Raw genomic sequence first — 15,691 nt, 5'->3', positions numbered from 1 at the left:
GACGCGTGGGCACCGGAGCCCCCACCTCCATCCCGACGGCCGCTCTCTCCTTCGTCCCGATCCATCCTCGAGATTCTGTCGACCTCCACGCGGCCCACCCAAGCGCGGAGGGGATGCCGCTCTTACCGTAGAAGCGGGCGCCGCGCCGCTCGGAGGCGGCTGGGGTGCGCGCGGGAGACACCGAGGGGAGCAGCGCCGCCGCCGCCGCCGCCGCCGCCGCCGCCGCCGCGGGAGTCCGAGGAGCCACAACGAGGCAGCCGGCGGGCGCGCTGCCTCCAGAGCGTTGCCCCACCCCCTCTCCCGCAGGATTTTACGCCGGAGCCGGCCCTGCAGTCTCCCCGCGCTGGCGGGGAGGACCAGGGGAGGGGCGGGACGCACCGAGGGGGCGGAGCCTACCGCGGGCTACTCTGATTGGCATCCGTGGGCCCAATGGGACCACGGAGACTCCAGACTGAGCTTGGACTGACTTTCCTCCTAGCCCGTGGCAATAGAGAGGCGGGCCCAGAGGGTTCTCCTATCGCCGCCTTTTTTGCCGAACCCGAATGTAGGGAAAGGTCGGTTGGTTTGCACTGGCGGACAAATGGTCCAATTACCGCGAGGAAAGGAGCCGCTGAACCCAGATTGGCGTCCTCTCTACCTATAGGGTAGGCGCAGGGGCGGGGAGAGTCATCCCCGGATGTGGGCGCGGCGCCGAGGTAAACTGAGAGGTCCTCTCCGTCCGTGTCTGGGGAAGGCGGAACCGAGTCTTTTTCTTAATTATCATGTGACGGGTTCTGGATTTAATGGGGGGAGAAGTGTGGAAAAGGACAAGGATTCAAGCTGGCGAATCTCCCGATCTTCGTGCCCCTCTCCGGTCTCCGGCCAGCGGCGCTGCCTGGTGAGTCCGGGCCCTCGCCCCCTTCCCTTGCTCTCCCGCCCCGACCCCCGGCGCTGGCCTCCCGATGCCGCCGCGGGCTGTGCAGCCGACCCCCTGCTCATCGCTCCCTGCCCCCAACGCGCACACGCCTGCTTGGCACCGGGGCCTCTGTGGGCGTCGTGCAAGAGCCGCGTGAAACTCCAGCGTGTGCTGGGCCCGCAGCCAGGGTGGGGGGAAACCGGCCAGGGCGCCGCGAGCCGACCGCCGGTGTCTGCAGACGAAGGGCGAGGATAAGTGGAGGAGCGTCCTGAAGTTCCAGGGACAAGTAGACCTCCAAATCAGCCAAGCTGCCGGCAGAACGCTGTCCCTTGCCACGGCCAAGGCTGTTGCCGCACGGGCCTTCCGAAAGCGACGCGTTAGGAAGACTGTGTGGGCTCCTGCCATGAAGCGAAACTGTCTTCGAGATGAGGCACGTTCACTTGAGTCCCGGCAGTAGCGAGAGAAGGAAAACGAGGGCTGAGACCGAGACGCGAGGGATGTGGGCAGGGCCCTTGCTGTTTCCATCTGGGGACCCCCAGCTCCCAAGGTTTTAACAACGGGCAAGGAATCGTGAACAAATAATTGTCTTCCCGGTACCAGAAGTAGCCACCTTCACTGGGAAGTATTTGAGCTAAGCATGTTTTTGTTTTGAAGTTCGCACGTTCCCTCTCCCGTAAGGAGAAAGGAGAGTAATAGTAAAAACAAATACGACCGCCCAAGTTGATGAAGATGTAAATGTAAAATCCTGGTCGTCTGTCATCGCTTTAGGTCAGCATGCAAGCATACAAACAATTCTTTAGTCTTTAAATAGCTGAGATTGGAGATCGGGATTGGGCACTTTACAGTATTAAATCCATCCATAGGTGTCAGCATGCACACTTCTGCCTCTCCTTCCAAATTCAGTCCCACCATGGCAGCCTCTGGCCAGGAAAGGAGACCAGCACAGAAAATGCTTCCCTGGGAGCAAAAGTACTGCAGTATGAAGCCTCTGCCTGTTAAATAAGCAGGTGCAGGTTGATGGGTGTAAGGGGAAAGAGGTGTGTTAGGAGACTCATACCTCACTATTGAAATAAAACAGATGTGTACTCTTGCACCATGATAGCCACCCTCTATTTAAAGTCGTAGAGATGTTGCAGGGTACATTAAAATTAATTCTATAGTTGAGCATGCTGGTCTAGGGCATTTGGTTCAACTAGCCAGTTTCTTCACCTTTTCCTTGTTTCTTACCTTCTTGCATCTTTATTTCTGCCACCCATTCTCTTGTTCCAATCCCTACCACCTTCTGATCTTTTTCTTTCTATCAAGTATCCTCTCTTCTTCAATCTGTCGTTTCCCAGTAACTTCTTTCCCTCAGTTTATAATCATAATTAGATTTCTCCTTTCCTAAAAATTTCTTGTCCCTGTCTCAGTCTCACATCCTTTCTTTCATTTTCTCTTCTCCAAATGTCTCAAGGGAATAAAATATTCTAAAATGTTTTCATTTCTTTATCTTCTTTTAAGTCTGGCTTCTGATTTCCCATTCTACTTACCCTTTTTCCAGATGGTCACAAAGGTTGGTGTAAAAAACTTGAATACGTGGAGAAATATAATGTAAGGCTATACATGAAGATTAAATCCAATAAATGTTTATCCATAAGCTGTTATAAATTAATGCTTTCCCAATCAAAATTCCAACGTTTTAAGAATAAGCTTAGCAAATTTAGCACTGAATAAATGAAAGGGTGCAACAAAAAATATTCTGGAAAGGAAAAGAGAACAATCAGTAGGTCCTAGGCCTTCCAGATATTAGTATATATACTAGAGCAACAATAAGTCATATAGTGTTAGCACAGAACAAAAATATATAGATCAGTGGGGCAGAATAGTAATATAAAAAATAGCCACAATTATAGAATAATTCTCATCTAGTTATAAAACATCAGAGTGTATTAGGAGGTCCTGATTATTAAATGGATAGCAAGGAGTAAAAAAAAAAAAAAGTTTTATACACAAACCAAAAAAATTCAGTGAGAGTAGTATTAAAAGAGAACACAAAAAAAATCTTACACCAAGAAAATAGATCTTAATAAGAATTTTTATGAGAAAATTAGTGAGAATTTAAGAATGTAAGACCCAGAGATAAAACTAAGTGAAAATCCAGTGTAATCAATGCCTTCTCTATTATTTAGCCCAACAACTTTACAATCTTAATTCTACTTGACATCCTTGCAACTTTTATTAACCATTCCCTCCTTATAAAACTTTTTCCTCTCTTGCCTTGACACCATCTCTGTCTCTTACTGCTTTGATTTTAAATGGTTTTTCTTTGTACTCCTTGAACTTAAATTAAAAATTACAGATTTGCAAGTGTATAGGGGGAATAAGAACATCCCTGAGGTGCAGAAATGAAGTCATGAGTGCCTGGATTTGAGTGGTAGCATTGAAACGGAAGCAGCTGTTCTTCAGACATTTTGAAGAGAACTTATACCCAGTAGATACACTAAAAATTTTACTGTACTTTGGCTGGGCTATAAGGAATGATGGATATAATACTATCAACGACTGGTGCAAGTTCTAGAGGTTTTGAAAAGTGGTATAATGTCTTCAAAATTAGGAAGTCAGTGAGTGAAAAAGAGCCAGCTTTATTAGGATTGGAAGTGATTTTTTTTCTGGTATCAAAACAATCTTGACTTTTTTTCCTTCTCTTAGGATATATATCCCTTTTTTCGACCCTGCAACAACCTCTTTAAACTGTTTAAATGAGAATGTCCTTGGCTCAGAGAGTACTACTCACCTGGCTTTTCACATTACTCTTCTTGATCATGTTGGTGTTGAAACTGGATGAGAAGGCACCTTGGAACTGGTTCCTCATATTTATTCCAGTCTGGATATTTGATACCATCCTTCTTGTCATGCTGATTGTGAAAATGGCTGGGCGATGTAAGTCTGGCTTTGACCCTCGACATGGATCACATAATATTAAAAAAAAAGCATGGTACCTCATTGCAATGTTACTTAAATTAGCCTTCTGCCTGGCACTGTGTGCTAAACTGGAACAGTTTACTACCATGAATCTGTCCTATGTCTTCATTCCTTTATGGGCCTTGCTGGCTGGGGCTTTAACAGAACTTGGATATAATGTCTTTTTTGTGAGAGACTGACTTCTAAGTATATCATCTCATTTCTATCGCTGTTCAACAAGCTATTATTAAAGTGTTCTGAATCTTTGCAAGCTTCAAGAATACCAGAGAACTGAGGGAAAATACCAAATGTAGTTTTATACTGCTTCTGTAAAACAGGATTGGTGAAATCACGGACTTCTAGTGAACCCAAAGCTTAATTATTTAATATCTGAGTCATTGAGATCTTTATTATCCCTATGTAAATAAAGTTTGTTTTGAACCTCATTTTTCTACTTGACTCTTGAATAAATTTGTTCTCAGTATGTGGTCAATATTTAAAGTAAGTAAATACAAAACCTTTAATCTACATTATGAGTAGAAGTTTAATAGACCATGCCTCTATTGTGGCAAAAGTCAGTGGTCATTTGTGCTTCTAAATTATGAAGGAAAAAACCTAATTACTTAAATAGTTAGGGGTGCCACTTGATATTTATGTTCAGAAAGAATCTCAAAGTTTGACAGATTTTTATCTAGGCTAAGTTCACTGTTATATACCTCTATTCTGGTTGGGACAAATCTATTAGAGGTAGCATGTTAAAACAGCAAAAGCTTGACTCTTCCTAAAGTTAGGGGACCTTATATCCTGGTTCTGTCAGGACAGACTCAGTTTATGCCTATAGTCTTTAGTTCCCAAGGAACTAGTGCTCCTTTCACTCTTAGAAGTGTCCCGGTTTGAGGAATTATATGATCATCCTACCAAGATACTTAACCAATTTCAGTGAAGCAGAGAGGCAGAGCTTATAAAAATTCCGGAGGCTAAAGTGTCTTATAACCCTAAAGCAGGATGATTGTTCTTGTCCTATACAACTGTCACTTTGAGCTCTGCGAGAAATCTAAAGTGATATTTTGTTCTGTTTTACAAAGCTCTAACAGTGATTTCTGGCAGCTAATACAGAAGGTTTTTTTTTTTTTTTTTTTGCCTAGAAGTTTTCTCTAAAATAGCATTTTGGTCTAGTTCTCTCTTGTAAAGACAGATAACATAACTATCTAAACAACAAATTAATACAGCTAAACTCCTTGTTAGGCATTGAAACTTAATAGCTAGGCTAAATCGATCAATTACAAATGTTTTCCTATAATTGCCAACGTTAGTATTTGGGATCTGTAAAAATAGGATTGAAAATGACAGTAAATATTGAGAACTGAATGTTCCAGGTTTGATTAGATACTCCTAATTCAATTGAGCACCCAAACTACTTGGTCTCTGGAATCTATCATTAAATAAATTCAAAGTAGAAAAAAGCTTCCATCTGTTAAAAAAAAAAACTAGACAAGAAGATTTTGTAGTTCAGGAAAAACTATTCATACATATAAGTATAATCTTTCACAAGAAAAAGAAGGACAGCACCATGTGCAAAGAATCAGCAAGGAAAACAAAATCTGAGTTTAAAATAAATAATTTTAAAATAAACTTAAACAAAAAAACAGAATCAGCAAGGCCAGGAGTCAGCAATGTTTCTCTAAAGGACCACATAGTAAATACTTTAAGCTTTGCAGGCCATATTGTTTCTGTTGCAACTACTCAACTCAGTCTTTGTGGCAGAGGAAGCAGCCATAGACCATGTCTATATTCCAATAAAACTTAATTATTTACATGAAATTTAAATTTCATTCAATTTTCACATTACAAAATATTCTTTAATTTTCACTTAAAGACATAAAAGTCATTCTTGCCTCACAGGCCATACAAAAACAGGGTAGGCTAGATATGGCCCGTGGACAATAGTTTGCTGACCCTGAGCTAGGCTATAAAAAAAGCAAAAACAAAAAGAAATTCTGTATGAAATTGCTAAAAGGAAAGGTGCTATAAGGAAGGAAGAGAGAAACTGGGTAAGAAATATATGTAAAGGCAACACAATAACCAACCTGTTTAAATGTGAGGATCAATTTTAATAGTATCAGAAGGGTTCCCAGAAAGAACTCTTAATTATTTTGGTATAATGCCACACTGAGAAAACTAGAAGCAGCACGATAAGTTATCATTAATGTGTGCCTCAGTAGTTAGAATACATTAAAATATTAAGTAATAAAAGACATTAAAGATAGAAATTATGCTTACAGGTTGGAAAAAAATAGAATATCAACTTCTTAAGTTTTAGAATTTTTTCTTTATAATACAAAGATGTTTTACTAATGATGTTTATAAGAATAAACACTGCCTCAAGAAAGAAACTTAAAACATCAAAAATTCTTACTGAAGCCATTATTTTTCAGGCCAGAATGGACATAGCTTTGGTTTGGGCAAAAGATTTGTTATCAACAATTCTAAATAAAAGCAACCTGTGAACAAAATAACTTTTTTAAGACTTGGAAATATGAAAAGAGAAATGATACATTCAAAGGATCCAGAATGTGCCATTTTATGGACAGAAGCCAGATATGGCGGCCTTAACCAAACATATGAAATATGAACATAAATCTACCAAAGGAGAATTTTCAAGCACCATGAAAAATACCTGTACAAAAAGTGTCAAGAAACAAGAGATCTATCCTTGGGTTAGAGCATACTGTAATATTATAAATTACTAACCCTTGGTCACCTATATTCCACTTTGCTTTTTTACAGTGTAGCTAATAAGAGAAACTGAGATTGATTAATGAACAGAAGTAATAGCCAAAGAAGGAAAGTAAACCATAGAATCATTTTCATCCAGGGGCAAGCATATCACTATGAACCTCAGTCATCAAGAAAAGTGTTTCAATCACTTAAAGACATAAAAGCCATTCTTGCCTCACAGGCCATACAAAAACAGGGTAGGCCTGTTTCTCTTTATGGAAACGAAAAGTTATCACACTCCTTTTAGTAGTATGTTAAAAACAAGCCACAAACTACCAAAAGTTTCCTTTAATGTTGATTGGCCATGTTTGCACAGTAAACATCACTTTGAGCTCAAAGCATTATTGGTGCCCCTAATGACATAAATTTTAAAGATACATAGGAGTTACCAATGTTAGAATGGGGTAGAGAGGGATGAAACATCTCTTCATTATAATGATGGAGAAACTAAAAGTCCAGATAAATGAAATTAGCCCACGGTCACTGAGAAATCAAGGTTCAAATCGCTATCTCAACAAATAGATCTCCTATTGAAGGAAAAATAAAAAGCATCAATGCAAGATACAAGTTATCAAACCCTAGATAAAGATACTGCTGGATTACAAACTTTTATGAGAGGGATCTACCTTATGCTTTCATGTCTTACTCTCATTTTGCTGTGCCCTGTATTCAATTTATTCAGTCATACACTGCATTACACAAGCCAGTTGTCATCTGTTCTATTGCCTGCTTGCCATTATCATCTATACACTACAATCACAAATTTGTAATACAAATTTGTAATTCAATTTTGTCTAGAATAGGCAGTCTGTGACATTTTGAATTGCCAGCCCTGGGCACAACAGTACACTAAGAAGATTTTTGTTATTGTAGAGAGATTTTTGGTTTATTTTGTTTTGAGTTGGGGTCTCACTCTGATGCCCAGACTAGAGTGCAGTGGCACAATCATGGTTTGCTCCCCAACAGCCATGACCTCCTAGGCTCAAGCAATCCTTCAGCATCCCAAGTAGCTGGGACTACAGGCACACACCACTATGCCTAGCTGGTTTTTTTTTGTAGATGAGGTCACACTATGTTGCCTAAGCTGGTCTTGAACAGTGGTTTGTTTTTGGTTTTGTTTTTGTTTTTTGAGTCAGTCTCTGTCGCCCAGACTAGAGTGCAGTGGCATAATCAAGAGCTTGCCACAGCCTTGATCTGATGGGCTCAGGCAATCCATCCACCTCAACTTCCCAAGTAGCTGGAACTACAAGTGCTTGCCACCACACCTGGCTAATAATTTTTTTTTTTTTTTTTTGCTATGTTGTCCAAGCTGGTCTGGAACTCCTGAGCTCAAGCAGTCCTCCCACCTCGGCCTCCCAATGTGCCAGGATTATAGATGTGAGCCACTGTGTCCTGCCAGAAGTTTGTTTTTGATATCCATCTAGCTCCACCATACCTTGCCTTGACCCTTGCATGAAACTTTTTCCTCTTCCCAGATGCCTATCCTCTGCTTGAAATTAGAGGAGTACATAGAGGACATAATTAGTGAGGAAGGTGTAAAATGACACGGGTGATCTAGCACACAGCTCTTCCAACTATTCTTTTGACTTTTAATTCCAAGAGCAGAAGCTAACATTTACAATGTCTATAATAAGCCAAGCAAGGTGCTAAGTAAGCATTTGGCATGCTCTGTCATTTAGTTTTCACCACCAGTTATCGGAATATATATTATGCTTCCATTCACAAGTGAGAAACAGACTAAGTGAAGTAATTTTCTCAAGGTTATAAACATGTATTATCCCCTTTTAATGAAACACAGCATACTGCTACATATGCCTTCACTCTAATATCCCAGTGAAGTGACTTTATAGGCTTTAGAGAAGAATTATCTGTGAAAACGTGTCACCTTTACATCCTTGTCCCACTCCTGCAATGGAATAGATATGGACTAAGAAAATTAGTGTAGGTTATCATCTTGCTTCAATATTTTCAGTTTGTGAATACTTATTTATAGTATCAGTAGGGAAAACCACAAAAGCTTATTAAACAGAATGCCTCTCTGGTAATCAGCCTTTATCTTAGCAATTAAGACATAGACATAATGAAATTCTGCCACAGGCTGAGATATTAAGGTGCTGCTTTTGCCATTTTAATTCTTTTAGGCATAATATCTTTAGTTTGAAATAATTTTCAGAGTATCTCCAGAAAAACTAGTTGAAGGAAAAAATGTTGAGTAACTTTTACAGGTTTAAATCTATACAATACTTATCTCTCCAAGTTATCCAGTGGGCCTCATATCTAATAGCTACCTTCTTAAACTTTATCCATAAGACTACAGTACAAAATAGAAACTTGGCTTCTTTATAGTGCCTTCTAATCTAATTTTCTCCACTTTTCTGCTGCAATCCTAGAATTACATTATAAATTGAAGCCAAAGACTTTTTAAATTATAGAAAACTGAACATTTCTCCTCAAGTATTTATTGAATACCAAGTATACTATAAATTAAGTGCTGGGGATACAAAGTGATAAAGAAAATTCCCACCTTCCAGCTAATGGTTAGCTAGAGTCCTACATGTACTTAACTAATATGTATGTTAAATGGTATGAGCAAAGGGGCAAATGAAGCAGAAAATCTGGTTCTACACCAATTACTAGGTGAGGGGACCATTGGAGATGGGATGAGCAAAGACAATACAGAGGAGGTTAATGGAGTTTTGAGAAGAGAATTAAGATCTCACTCTGCTGTATTCCAGATATTTCCCCCAGCAAAGGCAAAACATCTTAAAATACATGGAGGAAATGGCAAGTACTGCCATCTGGTAAAGCAGAAAATTCGGCACTTCAAATAGAAGAGATTGTGGTACATGAGGCTAGAAAGGAAGGGCCATATAAAGAAGGCTCTTCAGTGCTATACTAAGCATTTGGCCTTTATTCTTCAGGAAAGGAGGAGCCACAGGATACATCCAAGCAGGAGAGTAATCATCATAAATGTTTTAGAAAGATTAATCTGATGGTAACACAAAGAATGGTTTGAGATAAAGAGGGGAAGGGCAGAGGAGCGCAGGCAACCTTCAGGTGAGATGAGAATCTACTGTGACTGGGATGTGACAAGAGTGCAGGAATTATAAAAAATTTCTGGCCAGGCTCGGTGGCTCAGCCTGTAATTCCGCGCCTTTGGGAGGCTGAGGTGAGTGGATTGCCTGAGCCCGCAGGTTCGAGACCCGCCTGGTCAGCGAGACCTCATCTCTACGATAAATCAAAAAATCAGCCAGGCGTGGTAGCGCATGCCTGTAATTCCGGCTACTCAGAAGGCTGAGGCAGAAGGATCGCCGGAGCCCAGCAGGTGAGGCTACGGTGACCGGGAGCGGCCACTGCACTCCAGTCTGGGCGACCAAGTGAGACTCCAACTCAAAAAAAAAAAAATTTCTGGCATCTCATGATAAACTGAACATGGAAAAAGACAGAAAAATCAGATTACTATGAAATGACTATGTAGAAAGATAGTGATGCCAATAAACAAATTAGGAAGGAAAGAAATGCTGTTTGAGGGCAAGGTAGAAAAGAATTTAGATTTGACCATATGGATCATTAGAACTCAAGTGAAAAACTAGGCTGACCTGGATGCAGTGGCTTATACCTATAATCCCAGCACTTTGGGAGGCTGAGGTGGGAGGACTGTTTGATCAGTCCCAGGAGCTCAAGACTAGCCTGGGCAACATAGTAAGACCTCCTCTTTTTAAAAAAATTTTTAAAATAGCAGGACAGAGTGACACATGACTATAGTCCCAGCTACTCAGGAGGCTGAGACAGAAGGATCACCTGAGCCCAGAAGATTGAGGCTACAATGAGCCATGAGCAGCCCTGATCATGCCATTCCACACCAGCCTGGGCAAAAGAGTGAGACCCCGACTCAAAAAGAAAAAAAGAAAAACCAGGCTGATTATAGTGGGTTCATGAAGATAGCTCAAGAACAGTATAGAGGCCTAAAGGAAAGACGATGGAAATTGCCTTAAATAGCTGTAGACAAGCAAAAGAATCCTTCCCAAGAGACTGAAAAACAACAAACAAAAAGGATGGGTCATAAAGAGCTTTAAGAAGTAAATGATAACAAGCGCTGCAAGGCTTAAACAGAAGTCCTAAGAAGTGTAGCTACTGCGGTCCAAAGGTGACCTTTGAGAAAACCATTTTGGCTGAGTGATTAAATGTGAGGATAAATGTACTATAGTGAGATTAGGCATGAATGGGAAGATCAGGAAGTGAAGGCAGACAGGATTTCAAGAATTTAGGAAGAGAGAGAGAACAAGAGTATTAACAAAGATAAAGGTGTTTTAAAAGACAACAGACTTGAGATGTTTCACGCAGAAATCTGGCTTAGAGTGAGACTCCCATTCAAAAAAAAAAAGAAAAGAAATCTGGCTCAGTGGCTCAGCCTGTAATCCCAGCACTTTGGGAGACCGAGGCGAGTGGATTGCCTGAGCCCATGAGACTAGCCTGGGCAATTTGGCAAGACCTCGTCTCTACAATAAATAAAAAATTAGCTGGGCATGGTAGCACACGACTGTAGTTCTGGCTATTTGGAAGGCTGACGCGGAAGGATCACTGGAGCCCAACAAGTCGATGCTGGGGTGGCCATGAGCATGCCACTGCACTCCAGCCTGGGCAATGAGTGAGACTCCAACTCAAAAATTAAAAAAAAAAAAAAATTTTAAGAAGAAACTTTGGGGGGTGGAAAGGAGGAATCAAACTGTCTAAATAAATTTTTCAACACTATTACAAAACGGTTTTGTGACAATACTGACTTACCCTTAAGTCTGCACACTTAGAATAGTCTAACATAGTACAACAGCAGCGAATTTTATAGGAAAGTGTACATTTCACATTTTAAGAACATAGATGCATAAATTCTAAATTTCAAAATACACAGAAGGATCCAGAGTTCTCATATTTTAACAGTGCAGTTCTCGGTAGGCAGATCATAGTAAAGAAACATACAAATAGTTTTAATTTTTTTTTTTTTGAGTTGGAGTCTCATTCATCCAGGCTGGAGTGCAGTAACATGACCACTGCTCACTGCCACCTTGACCTTCTGGGCTCAGGCAATCCTTCCACCTCAGCCTCCTGAGTAGCTGGGACTACAGGCACACAGCACCACATCTGGCTTTTTTGGGGGGTGGGGAGGGGCGGCTAGAGATGAGGTCTTGCTATATTGCTCAGGCTGGTCACCTCCTGGCCTCAAGTGACCCTCTTGCCTCTGTCTCCCAAAGTGCTGAGATTACAGGCATGAGCCACTATGCCAGGCCATTTTAATTTCTAATTAACATAAATTGTACTCCTCCATACTTGGTTCTCAGTTCATTCTTATTCCCTGATTGGGACTGAAGTCCAGGAAAAGCAGAAGATAACCTGAATTCCACGATGTTTTTCCTTTCCTTCTCCTCCTCTTCCAGTAGAGATATTATTGATATACAATGTCTATAAACTTACAAAGGAAAGACACCTCTGCTTTTAGGCTGTTTGGCATTCCAGAAGCAATCATTCCCATCTGCATTATGTAGTGGGTTTCAGAAAGACTGAAGCTCTCCTGAGTGGCCCTCTTAATTACTATCTGGAGTGTACTGTCAGTGCTAAACATAACTCTTTCATAAAATAGACAATGTATTCTAAAACCAGTAAAATTTTGTTTACATATCAAAGAAATTACGTCAGATAGGAGAAAGAGTAAGAGCTATTCTACTACTCTGAAGATCTAAAAACTCCTCATGTAACTTTTTAGCAGCCTAAAAGTATCTTGAAAGGAATGGCCCTGGCTGAGACAGAAATAGTCATGTCTAGGAGGGAATAGGAGAGGTATTTATCATTCCATTCCCAGCATCCATATGTAACTAGTTTAGTGATCTTGCTTAAGATAATCTTTAATATTCTCTGTTGGCCTAAGTCAACTTTTGATAAGAAGTTTTTAAGAGGAAAAAAGATGTTCAGATTGGAATCACTTCAAGAAACCATAAAATTATAGTTTCTCTTGAAGACAGAAAAACTGTAACGATGATGAAATTAAAATATTATGTCAAATTTGAGAAAATAATTACAAAACAAAGGTTAAAAGATTATGGTTATCAGTTTTAGTATTTATTGAAATATGGAAGACAAGGAAAATATCTCTCAAACTACAAAAACAAATCCTGCACCTCTGCTAAATGTAAAATGAATTTTGAGATATTTGCTTTACATGGCAGTGAATCCAAAAGTTAACTGAATGCAAATTTACCAAAACAGTGCCAATTTAATATTTACAAAAATGTTCTTACTTGCCTTAAATATTTGGGAAAAAATGGTTTTTACACTCAGGAACACTAATGAAATACCTTAAGGATTTAACCTAAAAAATAAAATCTTCCCTATCCTCCACAACACCCCCTCCAAAAGTTACAGAATGGATTAAAAATGAATACATGTGGAAACTAACATAATATTTCCAACAAAAATACATATGTATGCACAGTATTGTGCTAGATCAACCTAATCTTTAAAGTTAGCAGCCTTGGTGACAAGGAAGATAGTGAATATGGCTTTAGTAAAGCTTGCAACTAAGTATCATAAATGTTAATTCTTTTGCAAGTGAACCTGAGTATGGAATATATATTACTCATATAGCTAAAAGGGTAAACAAAAATGGGGGGAAAAAAGCACTGAAGCAGATACCACTGAGTTATCTTAGTTTTTATGTAAGGGTCTATATAAACATTTAATAATTTATATAGCATTTATTCTAGCAGGATATGACCATATAGAAACTATATCTTAAGTGCTTTATTGTTCTGGTCCAAGAAACCGGCAATAAAAGCAAAAAACTTGTATTCAAATAAGCAACTGGAATGTACTAACTAGAAAACTATTAATATAATGCAATATTAAAATAGAAACTTTTTATATGTAACAAAGGTAGTCAACAAGTTGTCAGATTGCATCTGAAGAGGATTTAAAAATTATAACCCGTAAGAAAAGGAACACAAGCATTATTGAAGGCAATAACAAGGCTGTATCTTGAAATCTCAGGCCCACTGATTTATACTTTACCTCCACAGATGTATGCATTTTTTCAAACTATGGATAAGTTTAACTGTAGGTTACACAGAAAACTATACCTAAAAACAACCACTATGGTTATTTTAGATATGCCTTCCTTTAAGGCTTATATTTTGGAGGGATACCCTAACAACATTTTCTTACAATGTGACCTCTATGCAACTATGTGTATGCTACTGGAAAATAGGAAATAAAACATCTCGTTAGATGTATCACCCTTCAATTAAAAAAGGAAAAAAAACAGAAAAGCATTTTGACCACATCCTTTCCATTTCTCAACACTGGTTTGTTAAGAACTTTTGTCCCCCAAAAAGATAGGTACACATTCATAAATTAGCTTAAAATAGAAGAATAGGTGGAGAGCACGATAAGACAGTGACATATAAATTAAAACCCCAATAACATCATAATGATTTATACCTTCCCTATCCCATGAGACTTCCTATGTAGCAAACATGGATTTCCTGCAAATCATCAAGATTTCCTCTGATATTTGCCTACCCATTTATTAAACTGGGAACCAGGACTGACATCACTACTGCAATTAATTTTTATTTGCTCTAGTGAAATGCCTCTTCCTAAATGGCTTCTCATTCTTCATCATATAAGCAGTTTTTATGGGTACCACAAATAAGGCCAGAACAGAAACTATTGAAATGGAAACCAGCAACAATCGCTCAAAATGGCAGTGAAAAGAATCCCAGTTTAAGTCATCAACCGATGGATGGGCCCAGAATAATACCAGAACAAACAGAACAGAATTTGCCATGAGCAGAGTTCCTGATATCAACGCATACACCAAAGATTTTTGTTTGACTTTTTTTTTTTTTTTTTTTTTTTTGAGTTGGAGTCTCACTCTGTCGCCCAGATTGGAGTGCAGCGACCGCTCCCAGCCACTGCAACCTCGACCTGCTAGGCTCTGGCAATCCTTCCACCTCAGCCTTCCGAGTAGCCGGAATTACAGGCACGTGCTACCATACCCAGCTGATTTTTTTTTTTTTTTATTTATTGTAGAGATGAGGTCTCGCTAAATTGCCCGGGCAGGTCTCGAACCCACGGGCTCAGGCAATCCACTGACCTCAGCCTCCCAAAGCGCGGGATTATAGGCTGAGCCACCGAACCCAGCTTTGTTTGACTTTTAATTACAATTGAGGAAGCAGTGTGAAATAGTGCTGGAGTCCATTATTAGATTTGTTTTTACTCATCTTCAGTTAGGCACTGGAAATCCTGTTTCCTACCACAATTTACTTTCTAGAGCTTTTTGAAAAGGAAGTACTCCAAGTAGTTTGCCTTGCTAGGATAGGAAGGGAATCCTGAGAAAGATGAGGTACTACATAGCCTTTTATCAGTTTTATCTCTGTATATGGCAGCTGAGTCATTGTCATTGCCCTTATTTTACAATTTTGTTTTTGCCGTATTTTTCCCGTGAGAAAAATGTAAGAGTATTTTAATTGCTCACAATTAAACTTTATACTAAAGATTTTTCACTCAGCTGTTAATAAGTACAGCACAATTACTTATTTGTAGGAAAATTTTCTAAATTTCTTATCATTCCACACATAACAGAAAATTTATGTTAGGGCTACATAATCTGGCCACATAACTTCATTAGTTAGAAGGGTTGGATATCATTAACAAATCTTGTTTCTCCCAACTTTCTAAAACTGTTTATATTACCTAAACTGTTTTCATAATGTTGAGTATAAATATTTTTAAATGTATTCCAGGAAGTAGAGCTAAGAAGTTTCACATATTGATCTTATTCAGCAATTTAAGTAAAGTATGCAAAATATGATATACATATATACATTCCCATACACACACACACACACACACACGCGCGCGCGCACTTTCTTAACTTGGTTTATGGAAATGCCTGCACAGTGTGGGGAATTTAAATATTTACCAGATTTGAATACATACATTTGCATTCTATTACCACTCTAAATGGCTATATCAAGAGAGAGAATCATATCAAACAAATGATTTAAATGAATTGTCAGTTTGCCTTTG

General features: G+C 39.5%; 1 protein-coding gene across 2 annotated transcripts; it reads left to right on the top strand.

Moving 5' to 3' along the window:
* Positions 1-515: 515 nt before the first annotated feature.
* TMEM60 (transmembrane protein 60) lies at positions 516-4,281 on the top strand. Of its 2 annotated transcripts, XM_008066004.1 has the most exons (3): positions 704-877; positions 1,134-1,325; positions 3,584-4,281. In XM_008066004.1, the coding sequence occupies exon 3, from the start codon at positions 3,634-3,636 to the stop codon at positions 4,033-4,035; it is 402 nt and encodes a 133-aa protein (XP_008064195.1). In that variant the 5' UTR covers positions 704-877; positions 1,134-1,325; positions 3,584-3,633; the 3' UTR covers positions 4,036-4,281. The 2 variants fall into 2 exon arrangements, with proteins under 2 accessions (XP_008064194.1, XP_008064195.1); XM_008066003.2 differs by lacking the exon at positions 1,134-1,325 and having other exon boundaries at positions 516-877.
* The last annotated feature ends 11,410 nt before the right edge of the window (positions 4,282-15,691 follow it).

The sequence above is a fragment of the Carlito syrichta genome, unplaced genomic scaffold, assembly GCF_000164805.1.
Source record: "Carlito syrichta isolate Samal-C Ts95f unplaced genomic scaffold, Tarsius_syrichta-2.0.1 Scaffold308833, whole genome shotgun sequence".
In the NCBI taxonomy this organism is placed as follows: Eukaryota; Metazoa; Chordata; class Mammalia; order Primates; family Tarsiidae; genus Carlito; species Carlito syrichta.
Note: the sequence above shows the minus strand (reverse complement) of the source record. Positions and strands in the feature narration are given on the sequence as shown.

What these genes read in the sequence shown, in the direction of transcription:
- TMEM60 (XM_008066003.2), top strand. Translation starts at nt 3,634, where the DNA reads ATGAGAATGTCCTTGGCTCAGAGAGTACTACTCACCTGGCTTTTCACA.